Below are 13,030 nucleotides of genomic sequence, written 5' to 3'. Positions count from 1 at the left end.
AATTAAAAACTTGGTAACACTTTATTTTGATGGTCCCTTTTGAACATTTTGTTGACAATAAGTAATGTTGCACCTACATGTCTACTAACTCTCATCAGAGTATTAGTAGACGGTTTGCTTAATATCTGCTAACTCTTTATTTTCATGGTCTCCCAACAAACATTCTACTGACTATAAGTAATGTTGCAAGTACATGTGAACTTATTCTAACCCTAACCCTACCAGTCTACTAATACTCTACTAATACTCTAATGAGAGTTAGTAGACATGTAGGTGCAATGTTACTTATAGTCAACAGAATGTGTTAAAGGGACCATCAAAATAAAGTGAAACCAAAAACTTTACCATTACTGCATTATGTAATGCTTACAAATCATTAGTTTGACAGCTAGAAATAAGTTCATAGTTAGAAATGTCATTTACATTTTAAATGCTATATTTTTTTAGGTATATTCTCCATGGACTTCCTGGAGTGCCTTCGGGGACTCCTGGGGGAAAACTCTGGATTTAAGGCAATCACTGTCAGGGAAGGATAAAACTGTCTTTTTAAAATTCCCCTATTATGCCTTTTCGAATATTACCTTTCATGCAGTGTGTCATGTAGCTGTATGTGAACATAAACTATCTGCAAAGTTGTGAAGCCGACAGCGCACAATAAATAAAGTTATTGTCTATCAAAAAAAGAGAGTCGGCTCACAATCGCCTAAACGAGTCGTCAGGAATTCAAATCTTATTCTGTTACGGCTCTACGTCACGAAGTAACACATTTGCATAATGTCTGCCCACGTTCTTCAGGGCCAACTTGCCCGCCCACAAACAGTAAAATGTCTGTGTGTTAACATCATGTCGAGAAGACGCTGTATCCTACGCTGTGAGAGTAAATTTGTTTTATCACATCTTATAATTACCACAAACTTGTTAACACTTGACACTTACCACTGAGAAACGTCCTGCTCCAGTCGTGCTTGCGAATCAGTCTCTTGTCGATCAGCCAGTTCAACCGTTTCATCATCTGACTTCGGCTCGAATTGGTAAGGTACAATCGATACTATCTTTTCTATGTATTGACAAGTCTCCAGGGCTGTCATTCCGTCATGGCAATGGGCATTTCGTTTCCGACACACGCTGTACGCGGTAGACCAATCAAGAGCCAATCTCTCTACGGCTCTGGACCAATCACATAGGACTGCGCCATCTGACCAATCACAGCAGTGAGGGCTCACGGAAAGGAGGGGTTTAGAGAAACTGATTCTTTGAACTGATTTGCACGAGTCGTTTACAAATAATTTAGAAATTAGGTAAAATTAAATCTATTTTTTGAGAAAACTAATGTGTTTTTTGACATTGCATGCATGTTAAGGAGACTCATAAAACAATATTAGCAACCTTAAACATGGCATAATAGGGGCACTTTAACTGTTTTGTGTCGTTTTACTGCATATGGCATTTAAGCTGTTAAAGAAAGTGGTCCAAGAACTACTTTTCAACTAAAGTTGAACTGCAGATGGTATATTGGATATCAATATGTTGTGCTTTACATTTATAGCAGAACTTCAAAAAATTGAGCTGGTTACTTTTTATTGTAGTATATTACTTCTTGGTGTTGCTGTTAGTCACACAAACTTCGATTTATGTCCTCGCTGTGGTGCTGATCCAGGAACAGTACAAGCCAAAATCCATCTAAATCATTATTTTTCCCCATTGGTCATGCTGTAAATAGTTAGCATAGAAGATCACAACAGGACACAGAACAGAAAACAAAGTTTTTCCTTATTACTCAAATATAAAATCTGGAAACAAATGTATTGATCCTAATACAAAATCCTAATGTAACTCGCCTCAGGGTAAAACAAAACAAAAACAACTCCTGGAAAATGTCTACATATAGATATACAGGGTTCTGAGACCCTACGTTTGTTTTAGAATTGTCAAAATCCTAACACTTTGTTTATTTCCATGTTTAAATTTAAATATTTAATTTAAATATGTAAAAAAAAAAAAAGGAAGCTGCAATGTAAAAATGCAATATTTTAGATTCTGCGCTATTTCATGGTCACTACCCTAGTGAAAAATAAATATACTAAAATGTATTTGAAATACATTTATTTCATGCAAAGTATACTACAAATACATTTACATATTTACAGGTATGTACTTAATAAAAATACCCTGCAGTTTTACTTTTAGTATACTAAACTGGTATACTTAAAGTCTGCTAAATTGCAACTAATTTTGTACTTAATGCACTTTAATTGTGCGGAAGTAGAGCTGAAGTCCAACTAAAGATATACTGAAGTATATTTGATTGTGCTAAAGTGGAACTATTGCAAGTATACTTCAGGTACCCTTTAAATATCTCTCATTAGACCTATATTATTCAAACATAATACAAGCCTCATCAATAGTGACATTAAAACATATTTTAGGCTTAATCACAAGAAATATTCATTGTGCACAAGTAGTACAAATAAAGTTATTAAATTATAAATTGTATATCAGTAAGTCTTGAGCAATATGTCAGTAAATATCTTAATAGATATAAACTATACCTAGTATGAAATAAATGTATATCTTTTTTTACTTGGGTAATCAAGTGACCACATTTATGACAACGACTAATTTTGTACTTAATGCACTTTAATTGTGCGGAAGTAGAGCTGAAGTCCAACTAAAGATATACTGAAGTATATTTGATTGTGCTAAAGTGGAACTATTGCAAGTATACTGCAGGTACCCTTTAAATATCTCTCATTAGACCTATATTATTCAAACATAATACAAGCCTCATCAATAGTGACATTAAAACATATTTTAGGCTTAATCACAAGAAATATTCATTGTGCACAAGTAGTACAAATAAAGTTATTAAATTATAAATTGTATATCAGTAAGTCTTGAGCAATATGTCAGTAAATATCTTAATAGATATAAACTATACCTAGTATGAAATAATACCCTTTAAATATCTCTCATTAGACCTATATTATTCAAACATAATACAAGCCTCATCAATAGTGACATTAAAACATATTTTAGGCTTAATCACAAGAAATATTCATTGTGCACAAGTAGTACAAATAAAGTTATTAAATTATAAATTGTCAAGATTGTAAGTCTTGAGCAATATGTCAGTAAATATGTTAATAGATATAAACTATACCTAGTATGAAATAAATGTATATCTTTTTTTACTTGGGTAATCAAGTGACCACATTTATGACACATACAATGTGTATAGATTGTATAGACTGTCATATGTTCTTGTTCTTTGGATCATCAAATCATGCTGGAGAACAGGTTTTTTAAAACTGTTTTTAAATAGATAAAAGAGGGACTCGCAAAACACCTTCGGGGTTCCTCGCAAGATTTCATTTCTAAAACCACATCTACTTCTCTACTTACCTTTCCTATAAAATCATTACCAGTCTGTGAATCACAGTATTTCTCTTCAGCTCTTGCAGTTGCTTAATGCATTATAAGCATACGGGAAAAGACTAGTATAAATATAGAGAAAAACTTGTATCGATATAACGGGACAAATTTATGTAATTTTCTATTAAAATAATGTTGAATATACAGTTTTGGAAGTAAAACGAACGAGGCATATAATTTACAATGAAACAAAATGTAAATTGACATTCTCATAATTTCCTGTGTGACACTTAACATTTGATGTTTTTTCATTAAAATAAATGTCGTCTTTGTCTACCTTTTTTTTATTTTATTTTTTTTAAGTTGCATTCTGAATCTACTTTGCTCAAAATATGAAAGGACACAATGTTTCCAATGTTGTTTTATGCACCTGGTCACACATTGCCTCCAGGTGTATTCATCCTAACACACAATATATATATATATATTCTTAATTATTATTTTTTCATGTTGGACAGGTCTTCCACAAGCCAACAGGGACAAGATCTTTGAGGGCTTGACCACCGAACAGGGATTCTACACATCAAAGGATTTCCTACCCTTGGTTGCAAAGACCAGTAAAATAGGTACTGAAAGAGATTCCAGTTTATATTCCTTTCAACATGGTGCGATGTAAAAAATTTAGTGTGAATTTATAGTATACCTTTGGATTCCAGCTGCTATCATTTAACAGTAATTTTACTTTACTTATTTCCTGTTGTGTTCTCTTGTAACAATATTACACTGACCGGGGAAAAAAACAAAACTCTCCTCAATAGTTCTCAGTTGTGGCATTCAGTGGTCAAACTGTTAATAGTTTCTGTTAATGATATTTGAATCTCGATGCACTGAATTTTACTTACAATTTGTGTTATTTTTTTTTCTTTCTGTGGCACGTGTCTTTTGCAGGCATGTGTAATTGCCGTTCTCAGCTGCCAAAGCTGCATGGGAATGTGATCGTCCTAGGCGCAGGAGACACAGCGTTTGACTGCGCCACCTCTGCTCTCCGCTGTGGAGCTCGACGAGTCTTTGTGGTGTTTAGAAAGGGCTTCACCAACATTCGCGCGGTTCCAGAAGAGGTAAAAAAAAAAATCAGTTCAGCAGCACCTGCAGCCAGTGATAAATTCCTATTGAAAGAACAGCTGTATACCCCACGTCCTTAAGAAGACTTTTTCTCTTTTTGTCCTCTAAAATTACATTTTGTGTTGATATTTGACATGTTTTCTGGTAAACTCTCTCTCCATCTCTACTGCTCACTAAAATGACAAGATAGACAGATTATGGTGTACCTCTACAAGCTCTTTTACTCAAATAAGTATTCTGCCTTGAGTATCTCTTAATTTATTATGCATAAATGAAGACAATTCCAATCATTTTTTTTTAAAACTCTGTATAGGTGAAGTACAGTATGTAATATCTGTTTTGTTTTGTTTTTTTTGGTCAGAGTGGATCGGCAGTAACAAAATTGGCTTAACCACAGTGTTGTGGCTGAGCTTCCTGTTTGTTTGCAGTGTTTGAAAGTGTATTATTGTTATTATTATTTGCCCAGTTGCACAGAAATAACACAGATCACCTTTAAAATGATCTTGTCTGGCACCTGGCAGACTGTTGCATAAAACCCTAAAATAATGAAAATTATTCCCAAATGGACATAATGTATTCAAGGGAATGTAAAAAAAAAGAAGTGAAGTTATATTCATTATCCACCTTTCCTCTAGAACCAGCTCAATTGAGAACGTAGCCTAGTTTCGAAAGCCATTGTCTCAATTATTAGTGATATTTTGCAAAATGCTGTCTGTAATGTGGAATAGTTACATGAAATATTAATCGTTTCAAATGGAACCTTATCAAAGTTAACACAGCTAGCTGTAGATTACACAACAGACAGTCGGAATAAAAGCGATAAAAGTCAGCTGAGAAAAACTGAATGGCCTTACCTAATGGAGTAAGCTGACAGTAAAAAAGATTCAGAGTAAAATATCTCTGATAACTGATCTGAAATCTAGGGTAAGATCTGGAGTGGAGTGAGCTGGAGTTAAAAGTGGACCTTTCTCTGTGAACTGAACATCTGAGATAAAAATAAATAAATAAATAAACATGTGAAACTTATTATTATTTGCCCAGTTGCACAGAAATAACACAGATCACCTTTAAAATGATCTTGTCTGGCACCTGGCAGACTGTTGCATAAAACCCTAAAATAATGAAAATTATTCCCAAATGGACATAATGTATTCAAGGGAATGTAAAAAAAAAAGAAGTGAAGTTATATTCATTATCCACCTTTCCTCTAGAACCAGCTCAATTGAGAACGTAGCCTAGTTTCGAAAGCCATTGTCTCAATTATTAGTGATATTTTGCAAAATGCTGTCTGTAATGTGGAATAGTTACATGAAATATTAATCGTTTCAAATGGAACCTTATCAAAGTTAACACAGCTAGCTGTAGATTACACAACAGACAGTCGGAATAAAAGCGATAAAAGTCAGCTGAGAAAAACTGAATGGCCTTACCTAATGGAGTAAGCTGACAGTAAAAAAGATTCAGAGTAAAATATCTCTGATAACTGATCTGAAATCTAGGGTAAGATCTGGAGTGGAGTGAGCTGGAGTTAAAAGTGGACCTTTCTCTGTGAACTGAACATCTGAGATAAAAATAAATAAATAAATAAATAAACATGTGAAACACTAAGGTTAAAAAAACAAACATACGTGAACAAAGAAGACTTATGTGTTTTAAAATGATTAATTCTGCCTCTATTTCCTATACAATATTTGTTTTTTTCAGTTACACACAAATAAACATTATATACAATGGTTATACCTTAATACATATAACTGAATATACAGTATTGTTTGAGACATATTTTGAGACATATGAGACAATTTTATGTATTACACAAGATACATATAAAGTATTATGTAAATTTAGAAAAACTAGTAATGTAGTTAAATGGTGATAGAAAAATACAGTTTTTTGAGGGGAATGTTTAGTAACCTTCACAGTATTGTATGTGTGTGCGCTGTTAAGACTTGAACAGAGGCAGTGTTGGGTGTAACTAATTACTAAGTAATTAATTACTGTAATTTAATTACTTTTCCCTTGAAAAAATAAAGTAAGGGATTACTCTTATTTTTTCTGTAATTTAATTACAGTTGCTTCTTATGTAATTGAACTTAATGCTGTGTATAGACTGTAGAACATTTATACACAATACAATAGTAGATTTAACATCAAAATGTATGACTAACCTTAAAATGCATGCTTTTTATGTACCCTTCTCATTTTAAATACTTTGAGTAAATAAGAATACTGGACACTTTAGTTCTCCAATTCTCACTATTAACTTGTTGGTTATTAGCATGAATATTGCTGGGATATTGGCTGTTTATTATTACTTGAAAGGAAAACACACATACACGTCTCTCTTTGCTGAGCCGCGGCGGTCTCGGTGAATCAGCAGCATCCACAACTGAATGGAACAAAAAGTGTTGAACTTGAAAATTGTTTATGCGCGAGTGCACCTGCTAAATGATGGCGGATTGTATAAAATGGATAAAAAACCGTTTATTAACGAGCTGCAGTTTTATTACATCACGGTGCAGAACAATTACTGATAAAAACGACTTAATTACTGTAACGTGAGTATTTGTAATTCGTTACTTCACACCCCTGGTAATAAGTAATTCAATACTTTTCGGAGAGAGTAATTTGTACAGTAATCTAATTACACTGTTGAAGATGTAATTAGTAACTAGTAGTAATTTATTACTTTTTTAGAGTAACTTACCCAACACTGAACAGAGGTTAGTCTGTCGATTCATCTGTGAAAATGTTTACATGTTTGCCATATTGTCTTCCACTGTATGCTATATACAGTTTATAAATAGCAATTTAATTCATTTAAATCTTACTTTACTCCAGTTTATACTGTATACAATTTATATGCCTATACTTTACCTAGTGCTAATCAGAGAAAAAACCTTGGAGTAAAAGCAGTTGAAAAAGAGTTTGGCAGGAAACAAGTGAGAGAAGTTTCTGTAAAGGTAACCATGTTGAGCTTTATATAATAAGATTTTATTTTTCTGTGGAGCTTTTTAACAAAGTAATTAAGACATATTCTTTTCTCAATGACAACTGTTGAAACGCTGCCATGGCAACAGTGACAAGAAAGTTAAACTTAGAAATGTGTAATCAAAACGAGAGCCTTGTTTCATTATGGGAATCCTTTATCAATCCACAATCACAAATACAACCTTATTTCGACAGATTAGCCAAAAACATCAACCACACATTCATATATTTAGTTTGGATCACATATTCTGTGCTCCTTCACTATATATATCAACCAAGGTCTTTTTGTTTAATCTTTATCATAATATATATATATTTTTTATTGTATTTTATATATTTTTATATTTATATATTTATTACATAATTTGTAAAAAAAATAAAAATAAAAAAAAAAGGCTATTAAACACTTAAAACAAGAACCATATCCTCAAATCATACAAACCAAATGCCAAAATGGCAGTTTTGTTATTATTTATTCACTTCATATCAAATCTAAATCTCTAAACTATTTTTCATAATTTTAATACTTCAACCTTTTATTTTAGTTGCGAAGGCAACAGTTCTCATTTTCGTTAGAGTTAAATTTATTTAAACTCCCTCTCATGTCGTTCTGATCCTGTATGCTGTTATTTTGTTTTGTGAGACAAAAAGTGCAATTTTAAAAACTCAAGACCAGTGTTTTTATCGTTAACCAAGCCTAAAACTATTAAAAAATATATTTTTAAGTGAATTGAAATAAATATTAAAATTAAATCAAATAAAAATATTTGATGAAGAATGTAACTTTAACTAAATTTAACTCTAACAGTTTGAAAATGCCTTAGTATTTGGTTTTTATGTCTTAGTATTTGTCTTAGTATTTGGTTTGTATGATTTGCTTTAATGATCAAAGAGTTACAGTATTAAATATTTAATGTTCATTTGTTTTATATTTTTAGATCCTAAAACAGTTTATTTCCAGGTTTAAATTAGATTTTAAATCCCAGATGTGGCCTCAGACTTTTGTACCTCACTGCATTTCTTTGTGTCTTTTTGTCAGTACACATTCACCCAGCTATTTTCACCTCCTCATGATGTTTTTTTTCTTTACTTAGTGTTTTGTTGTCCCAGTGTTGTTGCTCTCTAGCGGACCTGTCATCCATCCTAAACACTGTAATGTCTCTGAGCAGACAGTCGTTTCATCACCGGCTTGAAGCTCAGAGATAGCAAGCTTATAAATGCCACTCACTCCCCGCACCTTTCTCAAGATATGAATTACTTATCCACTCCAATGGCCGGCAGAGCCCACAGAAGAGGGTTGCGTTGCAGCGTTAGAGAAGAGAAAAGCTGAGATAGTGAGAAATTCTCCCCCTGCAATCTTGGGTGGGCAGGCTGGTCAGTGATTATATCACCACTGGCCAGCGGGATGAGCAGCTGACTGGCTACTTTTACCACTGTGGGGACCCTTTGCTGGACCCCATGAAGCATGATGTTGTCTGTATTCAGGCCCCTAGGCCTCAAAGCAATGCAGTTTTGAGACAGTTAAATAAGTACAGTAGTCCACCAAAAAAGTCTGTCATAATTTTCTCCCTCTCAAGTTGTTCTGATCCTGTATGCTGTTATTTTCTTTTGTGAAAGCCATTTTAAAGACTCAAGACCAGTGGTTTTATCGTTAGCCAAAACTAAAACTATTAAAAAATCTTTTTAAGTGAATTGAAATAAATATTTAAATTAAATTAAATAAAAATATTTGATGAAGAATGTAAGTTTAAATAAATTTAACTCTAACGAAAATTTGATTCTCATTTTCGTTAGAGTTAAATTTATTTAAACTCCCTCTCATGTCGTTCTGATCCTGTATGCTGTTATTTTGTTTTGTGAGACAAAAAGTGCAATTTTAAAAACTCAAGACCAGTGTTTTTATCGTTAACCAAGCCTAAAACTATTAAAAATATATTTTTAAGTGAATTGAAATAAATATTAAAATTAAATCAAATAAAAATATTTGATGAAGAATGTAACTTTAACTAAATTTAACTCTAACAGTTTGAAAATGCCTTAGTATTTGGTTTTTATGTCTTAGTATTTGTCTTAGTATTTGGTTTGTATGATTTGCTTTAATGATCAAAGAGTTACAGTATTAAATATTTAATGTTCATTTGTTTTATATTTTTAGATCCTAAAACAGTTTATTTCCAGGTTTAAATTAGATTTTAAATCCCAGATGTGGCCTCAGACTTTTGTACCTCACTGCATTTCTTTGTGTCTTTTTGTCAGCACACATTCACCCAGCTATTTTCACCTCCTCATGTTTTTTTTCTTTACTTAGCGTTTTGTTGTCCCAGTGTTGTTGCTCTCTAGCGGACCTGTCATCCATCCTAAACACTGTAATGTCTCTGAGCAGACAGTCGTTTCATCACCGGCTTGAAGCTCAGAGATAGCAAGCTTATAAATGCCACTCACTCCCCGCACCTTTCTCAAGATATGAATTACTTATCCACTCCAATGGCCGGCAGAGCCCACAGAAGAGGGTTGCGTTGCAGCGTTAGAGAAGAGAAAAGCTGAGATAGTGAGAAATTCTCCCCCTGCAATCTTGGGTGGGCAGGCTGGTCAGTGATTATATCACCACTGGCCAGCGGGATGAGCAGCTGACTGGCTACTTTTACCACTGTGGGGACCCTTTGCTGGACCCCATGAAGCATGATGTTGTCTGTATTCAGGCCCCTAGGCCTCAAAGCAATGCAGTTTTGAGACAGTTAAATAAGTACAGTAGTCCACCAAAAAAGTCTGTCATAATTTTCTCCCTCTCAAGTTGTTCTGATCCTGTATGCTGTTATTTTCTTTTGTGAAAGCCATTTTAAAGACTCAAGACCAGTGGTTTTATCGTTAGCCAAAACTAAAACTATTAAAAAATCTTTTTAAGTGAATTGAAATAAATATTTAAATTAAATTAAATAAAAATATTTGATGAAGAATGTAAGTTTAAATAAATTTAACTCTAACGAAAATTTGAAATGTTGCCTTTGCAACTAAAATAAAAGGTTTAAGTATTAAAATTACGAAAAATAGTATAGAGATTTAGATTTGATATGAAGTGAGTAAATATACTATAGTCGCACCGGTAGTGACGTCATGGGCTGTCGCCGGCCAACGTGTTGTTGGTGTTTTTTCAATGTATGCTTCAGACACGGGTCATGACGAGGCGTTCCCCATAGCGACCCCTAGAGGACGCAGTTCGAAGTTCCCTTGAAAGGGAATTGTCATTTGCTGAAGGAGTGTGATGTTTTCACATCACTCTTTCAGCATCATAACAATAAAATAATTCATATATTTGCATTTTCAGTGATGCATTCTGCATTCTCACTTTCAAAGTGGTTTTGTCACCTGTAAGCGGTTGCATTTCTTCATGTCAGTGTCTTCCTGCTTGTATTTCACACAGCGGTGTGCATTCCATCTTCTAATGGAGCTTGGCAATGAGCAGTTGTATGAGAAGTTACTCTGGAGACTACTACTGGATTCTGAGAGAAGGCCATTTCATTTAAGGGGAAGATCTCAGGAGTCCCTTAGATTTGTCACACTCCACAGCTCGCGCGTGTGTGCATGAGACAGACAGAGAGATGTGGGGGGAGGAGGGAAACAAACAGGAGGGTGTGAGGATATTTTTGTTTTTGTTTTTTTTGCTGAAAGTGATGAGGCCGGCAGTCTTCATGATCACTGGAGCGTCAGGCGAGGAGAGCTGACGGGAGGGACCAGGGGATTGGTCTCGAAAAAAAAGAAAGGGAAAATATACTCAACAATAACAGCCACAGCAAAAGCATCAACAGGGCCATCAGGGTTACACATTCCTCTGCTTGTCTCAGGCAGGAATCCAGAGGGACTGTCATTTCTTCTTCCATCAAAGACATGTCTTCATTTTTCAGCTTAAACAATATCCAGCAGTCACTAAGTGAACACTTATGTGTCCTCAGTGGCACCAAAAGTATTTGGATACTTAAAGATCCTATAAAATCTAAATCTAAGTTTTGTGACTTTGAATATGTCTATTAGGCTGTGTTTACACTTGCTCACGTGAATTTTTTTTACTCACATGCGACTCAGATCGGATCAGCTTAAACAATATCCAGCAGTCACTAAGTGAACACTTATGTGTCCTCAGTGGCACCAAAAGTATTTGGATACTTAAAGATCCTATAAAATCTAAATCTAAGTTTTGTGACTTTGAATATGTCTATTAGGCTGTTTACACTTGCTCACGTGAATTTTTTTTACTCACATGCGACTCAGATCGGATATTGTTGCACACGCGTAAACAAAAAATCTGCTTTTTTTGCATCCGTTTTGAGACGCTTCCAAATGTGGTTTTAAATCATATACACACAGATACTACATCTACATCTAAACATGTAAATACCATTCTTATTGGAATTCCAAGCCATCAAGATGTAGGTAAAATAACCCATAAAAATTACATTTATTTTACCCGTTCAGTCAAATTTTGCACTGCAAACATCAGTGACAGCTTTAATTTGTCCATGATGGCAAATGATCATTGTATAAGCAGCATAATCACATCTGATGTGAATTAAAGTCACAGAGCCATCCAACGTAAATTATATTAATTATTTTTGTGCTGTTCAAAACACGAAGGTCAACCGTGCCATTAAAAGTGATCACAGTGGAATTATTCTAGTATGGATTTATAAACTCAGTATAACAGTAAAGTCAGATATCGGATTAGAGTCGTGTCTTAAGTGTAAGGTAAACAGGTGATACAAAAAAAATGTATATGGCCAAAAGATCAGATCTGTGCATTAAGCCTTGCAGTGTAAACGAGCGCAGTTTCAGATTTGAAGACATGAAAGTGCTAGAGTATAGAATTATTATGTGGGAAAACAGACCAAATTACTGATTTCTTATTTACAGATTTTTGTCCAATCAAAGTCTGAATAGAATGAGAATGTATGTTCAGTCAAATTTTGCACTGCAAACATCAGTGACAGCTTTAATTTGTCCATGATGGCAAATGATCATTGTATAAGCAGCATAATCACATCTGATGTGAATTAAAGTCACAGAGCCATCCGACGTAAATTATATTAATTATTTTTGTGCTGTTCAAAACACGAAGGTCAACGTTTGATAACAAAAACAAGTGGCATTTATTTGAAAGACAACAGCCACATTTTTCGCAAGGCATTTAACAAAAAAAAATGTTTTCGCCGCAGGCCGGGGCTCGCAACAAGAAGGCCAGTCATTGTTGTCGTAGCACTACCCACTCAGTAAGATTGGATAACACTGGGAAAACGTACCCGTTCCACTTGGAACAGGAACGTTGCGGAAGCCCTATCCTTCCCGAAGGAGGTTTCGGAAGCACTTACACATATGAACAACCGTTTAGGTGCATATGGAAGATTGGAGGTGATTGTAACTCTCTTGGAAAATGGCAGAAAGTCTGCCGGGGAAACACGGGCTCCGAGGCTATACCGTGGATTTACACATATGGGATCCACTTAGGTCTCTATATATGGAACCCAGCCCTCTACCGGTTCTCACGGATTCATCGAGT

The 13,030-nt window shown here is 34.4% G+C and overlaps 1 protein-coding gene across 1 annotated transcript in view; it reads left to right on the top strand.

Moving 5' to 3' along the window:
- Positions 1-13,030, top strand: part of LOC107710600 (dihydropyrimidine dehydrogenase [NADP(+)]) — a 135,298-nt gene that overhangs the window by 41,125 nt on the left and 81,143 nt on the right. The window contains exons 9-10 of the mRNA XM_016515412.1: positions 3,891-3,998; positions 4,321-4,566. Coding sequence (XP_016370898.1) covers positions 3,891-3,998; positions 4,321-4,566 — 354 coding nt within the window. The remainder of the gene's footprint in view (positions 1-3,890; positions 3,999-4,320; positions 4,567-13,030) is intronic.

This window comes from Sinocyclocheilus rhinocerous, unplaced genomic scaffold (assembly GCF_001515625.1).
Source record: "Sinocyclocheilus rhinocerous isolate Xijiao unplaced genomic scaffold, SAMN03320098_v1.1 scaffold507, whole genome shotgun sequence".
Classification (NCBI taxonomy): Eukaryota; Metazoa; Chordata; class Actinopteri; order Cypriniformes; family Cyprinidae; genus Sinocyclocheilus; species Sinocyclocheilus rhinocerous.
Note: the sequence above shows the minus strand (reverse complement) of the source record. Positions and strands in the feature narration are given on the sequence as shown.